An 8,070-nucleotide genomic window follows, 5' to 3' on the forward strand; every position below is an offset into this window, starting at 1 on the left:
ACAATATGGTGGCTGGGCAGCCTCTGAGAGCAGGGGAGGGCTGGCCAGGCCTTCATGGCGGGGGCACGCTGGTCAGGCCGATGGAGTGAGGAGCCTTCCACAGGGGGATGAGCTGGAGCAAAGGTGCCGAGGAGGCAGCCAGGCTGACAAGAGCCGGACTGCAGGGCCGGGTGAGGGGGGTGAGTGGTGAGGGGACAAGCGGGCCCACAAAGGCGAAGAGGAAGCAGGGCCCAGGCTGAGGAGCTGTGTGAGGCTTTCCCTTCACCCTGATGAGGACCCCAGCAGCACCCGCAGGGTTCCGTGCTGAATTAGGGATCCAGAGGGCACGGCGTCAGGGAAAAGAGGCCCCCGCAGTCAGGGCCCTGAGGGAGCGAACGAGGAATCAGCGCCTGCTGCCTCTGAGAGAGGGCAGACATCCTCCTCCCCTGGACCGGACCTCCCTCCATCTTCGTGTCCACACCATGGAGTGGCTCCGGTGCCGTCCCATCTAATGAAGAGGGAATATGCAAATGACGGTCACACCATAAAAAAGATGTCTGTACCCACAGCAGAGGCCAGGTCTCCATAACACAAGATGGCTGCGCCCAGAGCGGAGGCAGAGTCCCGTAAGGAGCCTTACTGGGCCATCCGCAGGGACCCGAGGCTGTGTGGCGCTGGGCCGGGGCAGTGGCCTGAGCCTGCGCACCCCCCCAGCCCGGTGGGGCTTGACAGGGGACTTTAGGGCACACCCCCCGCACAGTGGGACTTGACAAGGGATCTCAGGCTGTGTCCCCTACCCGGTGGGGCTTGACGGGGAACCTCAAGGTGCACCTCGCCCCGTCTCAGGCTGCCGGACCTCAGGCTGCGCGCCCCTGACCCCCCACCCGAGCACCGGTCCAGGGGACCTCAGGCTGTATCCCCCTACCCTGGCGCAAGTCCGGGAAACCTCAGGCCATGCCCCGGGCCCAGTGGGGCTTGATGGGGGACCTCAAGGCGAGCCCCCGGCCCGAGTGCCAGGCTGGGGGACTTCAGGCCACTCCGCCCGCCCTGGATGCCAGGCCTATGGACCTCAGGCCATGACCCCCGCCCAGAACAGGGCCAGAGGACCTGAGGCTGTGCCCCAGACCCAGCGGGGCTGGACTGGGGGCCTGAGGCTGCTTCCCCCGAGGGGCTTGCCGGGGGTGGGGCCCACTGTGTCTGGATCTCACCCAGTGGGGGTGGGGCTGGCTTGGTCTGGTTCTCAGGCAACTTTGAGGCGCCTCGGGTGGGCGAGGCCTTGACTCTGGATCACATGGCGTGCCCCAGACCCTGACAGGAGGAAGATTTTATATGCATTAATTAATTTCCTTTCATCTCTGACACTTCTATTTTAGAGAAAGGGCAAATAGTAATATTAAAATATTTCCTCTAATTAGACCCCGTTTAATGTGCACGAATTTCATGAACTGGGCCACTACTTACTGATATAATCACAACATTAGAAATCCGGCATTCACCCTGAGATCCATCGATTAATCCAGGAGAAAACTGGGAGGTATATGGTGTTCCATTTGCTGTCTTTGACAAGTGTCTCCTGGGTTACCTAGTGTGACCCACTATGAAGGCACTTGTGTGGCTCAGGAGGAACACTGCACAGAAAGAACAAAGAGTCTGGGGAATGGGGGGGGGGGTCTGAAAGACTAGCCTTGCCCACCTCCCCACGTGCAATGATGGCACAGAGCTCTAGACAGTCCCTCTTCTTTCCCTGTACATCGCTCAGGAACAAGGAGGAGGTGCAATGACAATTTCCCCTCTGATCCACGTGCCTCTGTCAGCCCTCTCACTCTGTCCATACCCACAACATACTTCCAATGACACGCACTGTCCGATCTGCCTGCTCCTTCCACCTCAGAAACAAATGCAGAAATACGCCTCCCAACCTCGTTGGTCTCGGAGCAGATCCTCTGACCTTTAGACCAGGACATGGAGTGATCCCTCCTGGGAGACCGGATGTCCTGGGGGGAACAATGGGGGAGCAGGAAGCTGTGCCAAAGCCAGGACATGCAGGTGCACCTCAGCAGCTCGAACAGGTGGGAAATATGTCCCAGTGGACGCGAGAGGAGGGCTTTGGGGTCAGGCAAACCACGGTGACCATCTCAGCTCCATCACTTACTGCCTTACTGACTTAACCATCTCAGCCTGTTTCTTAATCTGCTTCAGGGGGCTCCTGATATTCATTATCCAAGTTTGTGGGTTAAGACATATTTGGTGCATAAAATGATGCAGACCGTCCATAAATTACGATCAGTGCTGGGAGTCGTGGCAAAATAGAGCATCTTCTTTTTTGTATCACTCTTTCCCCTTCATGCTCACAGGGGGAACTGAACCTCGAGCTGTTAAGTAACATCTCAAGATGACACACATAATTGCTGAGAGAGAGGCATTCAGGCGTTCCTTCCACTCTATTGTGCAAGAGAAGAACGTCCACGTGGGAAAATAACTTTCTTTGAACGAAATGGCTCTGAACAAATGAACACCTTTGCCCAAGTACTCAACTCTGACTGTCATCAAAGAATGTCACACAAAACATCGCTCTCGATGAAAATACTTCTTCTGACAAGACTGGTGATACTGTGACTGCACAGGCCGGAGAGCCATGAAGACGCACTGAAGTACAAAGCCATCTCTGCTATGAGATGCAAATAAAAACGGCCTCCTTAAGATTCCATTGCCTGTCAGTTAGAGAGGACACAGTGCTCAACACGGGGCCAGCACAAAGACTATTCATACAACTATTTCCTGTCTCAGCCTCATCCTTCTCCTTCGGACTCCAGGGAGAGTCCCATGTCAACCTCTTCGAGCAGAGGTGACTTTCTACTCTGAAGATGTTCCCTCTCTTTATTCCTGCTGGATCTAGATGGGTGGCAGTGAACAGCTGTATCAGCTAGCTTTGGATGCATAACAAACATCCCCCTCCCCAATTTAGCGACTTGAAACAACAGCCGATGCCTGCCCTCACATTTCTGCGGCTCAGCAACGGTAGCTGGGCTCAGTGCAGTGCTCCTTCTGCCGTTCTCTCTCGGAAGCCTCCTCATGCACCTGTGGCCAGAGCCCTGTCCGCTAACTGGCTCTGCTGGGGACGGCTCAGGCTCTAGGATGGCCTCCCTCACATTCTGGCCTTTGGTTCAGCCAGCTGGGTGAAGGGCATGCTCGGCCATGGGCCACTGGTCACCCACCCAGGCCCAGCTTCTTCATATTTTTGCCCTCCTGTGTGAGGAGTGAGGAGGGCAAGCACTTGTTAATTCTCAGCTAGCTTCACATGTGCCTTTGTCCCCTGGACAAAGGGACCTCCATCTCCCAGGCCAAGGACGATGTGGGAGGGGACGCAGGCTCAAATCACAGTTCTTACTGTAACATGTTACTATTACAGCGGTTCCTCTAACGGCCTTGGGTGTCATTGGAGAAACACTGAGCTGGACAACCCGCAGGAGTGGTGGAAGGCTGGTCTCTCAGAAATGATGGTAACCCCTCTTTGGAAAAAGTCACAGCCGTCTTCCCTGACATTCCAATGGGCGGGTGGTGGACTTGGTGTATGAAATTCTGGGGACAGAAAACTAATTTCAAATTTTCCTGGGCCTGTGCTAAACCTGTAGCTATGGCTCTTTACCCAGTAACGTGCTCTGCATGCCTTTGCCAGTAGGAATCCGGCCCGCCTCTTTCCATATCATAATGCTGCTGCTGTTCCTCTCCCTCCCAACAGGCGTGCCCCCAGCAGAGGCATATTGCAGGGGCAGAATCTGATGGGAAAGTAACAGAAAAAAACTAGGAAATGGCCCCTCTGGTGAGACAACACATGGGACCTGGTATTGCAAAGTAGACTTGTGATGTGGCTGGGGCCTGGTGGGCCCACTCCTCCGCCCGGACATCCTTCCTGTCTCCCGCCGCAGCTACAGGTCCTTCAGATGGACTCAAATCATCGCTCAAAGCTGAGTACACATTTGTCATTTTCTACTACAATGTCCTACCCCTATTTTTAGGATCCCATGGTAAAGTCTATTTTGGGTGGTTGATATTGCTTCTGTGAATGCCATTCCCCATTCTAACGTTACAAATATTTTTGTTGATTTATAGCGAAAGAGGGAGAGGGAGATGGGCATCAATGCAGTCAGCTGCCTCCTGCACGCTACCCGGGATTGAGCCTGCAACCCTGGCGAATGCCCTGCCTGGGAACTGAATGGCAAACGTTCACTGCAGGGATGATGCCCAACCGCATGAGCCACACAGGCCAGGGTTCCCCATTCCAAATTTACATGATTATTGATGGCGTACATGGAAGACCTTGTATTTTAAATATTACTATTTCATTCTACTGTTTAAAGGAATTTATATAGACACCACTTCTTGGATGTTTTCCAAGAACATATCCATATCATCTGTAAATAATGACAATTTTGCCTTCTTAACCAAAACCATAGTCTCTTTTATGACAATCTCATTACACTGGAAAGAACACTAATACAACATTAATGATCTTGGCGATAATAGGTATGTTTACCTGGATCCTGATTGTAAATGGTTTTTTTCCTCTAGTTCAGTGTTTCCCAAACTTCTCTCATGATGAGAATCACCTGGTGGAGTTGTTAAAACACAGATTCCTGAATCCCAACTAAGAAGTGCTAAACTAGAATTTTTGAGAACATATAGGTAAAATTGCATACCTAACTTAGTGCTCTGTATATAAAATCTGTCTTAGAGCACTAGTTAAGTATACAATTTTACCTATATGTTCCAAAAAATTCTAGTTTAGCACTTCTTAGTTGGGATTCAGGAATCTGTGTTTTAACAACTCCACCAGGTGATTCTCATCATGAGAGAAGGTTGGGAAACACTGCTCTAGTTCTTTCACATCACGTGTGTACTTGTGAGCATGGGCACACTGAGGGAGACAGCCTGCTAAAACCTGTTTTCCTCATTTGTTTTTAATCACGGTGTTTCATCCCTACATCTGCTCCTGATGACCTGTAGATCACTAAAACGTGGTCAGTACCGGGTGTGTCTTTGTTGGTGGAAGTCATTCTCTTTGTCTCCATTTAATCATTTTCCTCATACACACCCATACCTGTGTATCACTGAATGCTCCAGATATTGCCGATGTGTGTTGCAATGAACAGCATCAGTTTATGAGCTATTCTGGGTATCAATGGGGCGGTGCAGACCCTGGGAAGCTGAACTAACTTGTTTCAACATTGGACTGTATGTTTCATAACTACCCTGTTTCCCCGAAAATAAGACAGTGTCTTATATTAATTTTTTCTCCCAAAGTTGCCCTAGGTCTTATTTTCGGAGGATGTCTTATTTTCGGAGAAACAAGGTACTTTCCATTTACATCTCAGCCAGTTTCCGCTGGAATAAGGAATTATCCCATTGGAGGCGTGAGGTGTGGAGGATCTTACCTGCCCGGTGGCAGCAGTGTCTCTGGGTGAGGGGGAGACACAGAGGCACGAAGTTGCAATATGGCCACGGCTGAGGGACATCAGAGGCTCCTCCATGCGGCTGCTGCTGCTCCTAGAGCAGGAAAACAACACAGAAACTGAGCAGGGAGTGAAGCTTTGGTGGTTGAATTTCTGGCTGGGGAGGGGGGGGCGTGCTGGGCCTAGAGGCTGGGACGGGCATACAGAGCGGCCAGAGCACCCAGCACCCAGAGCCCCATGCCAGGAGGCCTCTAAAAATCACAGTGTAGACTGTGAGGGGTTCCCTCAGGCCCCTTTGCCAACCCTCCACCTGCACTTACCCAGGAGAGAGAGGAGGGGGGGGGGTGGAGGCTGGAGCTCCTGGGGGTGTCATGGGAACCACTGTGTGGGGCGGTGCTCCCCTGTTGGGGCACGTGACCAAATGCAAGGAGGCGAGGGGCTTACTGATGGAGACCCCAGGACCAGCGGAGGGGACAGGAAACCGTCCAGCTGTGGGCTGTGCCAAGAAGCTGGCCGGGGATGACCCTGCCAGAGCAATGGACTGCCCGCCATGACTCAGCAGAGCTCAGGTGAGACCTGGTGGGGAGGCCAATGGCTCTGACACCCCGGCCGGGTACCAGGGAGCAGGTGCGGGTCCCATGGGCGATGGGGAGGATGCACTTGGCTCCGCTGCGGGAGCACCACCGCCCGTGCGTGTCCGGGCGGGTGGGCGTGCGCACGTGCAGGGCTGACACCCAGTGGTCCGCGGGGGGCCTCACCCGCGCGAAGGCCAGTCCCGGCCCGAGGGGCGGGCGCCTGCGCACTGGGCCCGGCGCTGCTGCGGGAGCCGAGACCCCCGCCCCGCCCCCGCCCCCCGCCCCGCGGGGACGCGCACGCGGCAGGGACACGCACGCGCACGCGGGGCCGCTCGCCTCCTGCACCGGCGGGCGGCGCGGAGGGGGCGCGCGGGGGCCGCGGGGGCTGCGTGCGGCGCGGAGCGCGGCGCCGGCCACGCAGCGTGAGCGCTCGGACCCGGCGCGGAGGGCGGGCCGCCCGGTGACGTCCGCGCCGCCCCCGCCCCCGCCCCCGCCGCTCCAGGCTCCGGGCTCGGGGCTGCGGCGTCGCCCGCCTCCCGCCTCACTCGCCTCGGCTCCTTCCCGCCCTCCGCCCGGCAGGCAGCCCGTCCTCCGGCAGCGGCAGCGGCAGCGGCAGCGGCAGCGGCAGCGGCAGCGGCAGCGGCAGCGCAGCGCAGCGGCGGAGCCCGCGGGCACGGCGGCGGCACCCTGGAGGATGAAGTGCAAGCCGAACCAGACGCGCACGTACGACCCCGAGGGCTTCAAGAAGAGGGCGGCGTGCCTGTGCTTCCGCAGCGAGCGCGAGGACGAGGTGCTGCTGGTGAGCAGCAGCCGCTACCCGGACCGCTGGATCGTGCCGGGCGGGGGCATGGAGCCCGAGGAGGAGCCGAGCGGCGCGGCCGTGCGCGAGGTGTATGAGGAGGCGGGCGTGCGCGGCAAGCTGGGCCGGCTGCTGGGCGTCTTCGAGCAGCGCCAGGCGCCCAAGCACCGCACCTACGTGTTCGTGCTCACCGTCACCGAGGTGCTGGAGGACTGGGAGGACGCGGTGAGCATCGGCCGCAAGCGCGAGTGGTTCAAAGTCGACGATGCCATCAAGGTCCTGCAGGGCCACAAGCCGGTGCACGCCGAGTACCTGCAGACTCTGAAGCTGGGCGCGCCCGCCGCCAACGGGGGCCCGGCGCCCGGCAGCGGCCCCTAGTATGTACCCGCGCCCCCGCCCTGCCCCGCGCCCCGCGCCCCGCGCCCGGGGCCCTTTGTCTCCGCAGCCGCTTCCCCGTCCCGCTTGCCGGCCGCGGGCGGACGCGCCGCCGTTCGCAGGAGCCGGAGCCGCTGGCCGGCGCGCAGGGCCGTCCGAAGGTGCCTTAGCGCCCGCTGCCCGGGGCCCGGGGGCGCGTGTGGGCCGCGGGCCCGGCCTGGGCCCGGCCCGGGTTCGGCCAAAGGCGTTCGGTCCGTCCGCCCGGGTGTCCGGCGTCTCGCGCGTCTCCTCCCCGCGTCGCGTCCTCCTTCGCAGTGTCAGCCCCGGGCAGCGGACCCGCTGCGGCGGCCGCTGGCGTCCAGGGCAGTTTGCATTAAAAGATGTTTCCGAACTTGGGCTGCTGTGCTCTTGCCGTGCGCGACAATGCCTTTCCCTCCGGGAATAACGGGACCCCCTCGCCCGTTGCAGAAGCGTCTCCATTCGGAGGGACAGCATCTGATCTGCAGACATCGCTCCCAGCTGCAGTGCTGACCGCTTGCTGGCGGTGGCCGTTCCCAGCGGCCCCGGTGCAGGCTCACCTGAGCCCGGAGAGCAGGTGTTTCTGGGGAGGGTCAGCCAGCGCACCCAGGTCCCTCCTGGGGAAACTGGTCACAGGGGGTGTGCAGCGAGCTCCCTTCCAGCCCCCAGCCCTGCCTCAGGCCCTGGGCTCGGCCCCGGCTTTCTCCACCAGCAGCTCGGGAAAGAAAGCTGCTGCACATGTCTGAGTGTGCGGGGTCCAGGCAGCGGTCCGGCTGTGGGTAACCCGCCATGGGGGCGGGAGGACACCCGGCTGAGTGAGGTCCCTCTCTGCTGGTCAGCTGTCCCAGACTGCCAGGGCGGAGGGACACCTGAG

At 58.3% G+C, this 8,070-nt stretch overlaps 1 protein-coding gene and 1 long non-coding RNA gene across 2 annotated transcripts; both read left to right on the plus strand.

Moving 5' to 3' along the window:
• Nucleotides 1-2,659: 2,659 nt before the first annotated feature.
• Nucleotides 2,660-4,456, plus strand: LOC311615762. The gene is made up of 3 exons (XR_014793803.1): nt 2,660-2,824; nt 3,389-3,479; nt 3,719-4,456. It is a non-coding gene; the product is annotated as an uncharacterized lncRNA (long non-coding RNA).
• Nucleotides 4,457-4,965: 509 nt separating this feature from the next.
• Nucleotides 4,966-7,569, plus strand: LOC311615738 (diphosphoinositol polyphosphate phosphohydrolase 3-alpha-like). Its single transcript, XM_084871163.1, has 2 exons — nt 4,966-5,998; nt 6,584-7,569. Exons 1-2 carry the CDS (start codon nt 5,949-5,951, stop codon nt 7,179-7,181), a joined length of 648 nt encoding a protein of 215 aa, XP_084727289.1. The 5' UTR covers nt 4,966-5,948; the 3' UTR covers nt 7,182-7,569.
• The last annotated feature ends 501 nt before the right edge of the window (nt 7,570-8,070 follow it).

Source organism: Pipistrellus hanaki, assembly GCF_964339955.1.
Source record: "Pipistrellus hanaki genome assembly, chromosome: X".
NCBI classification, from domain to species: Eukaryota; Metazoa; Chordata; class Mammalia; order Chiroptera; family Vespertilionidae; genus Pipistrellus; species Pipistrellus hanaki.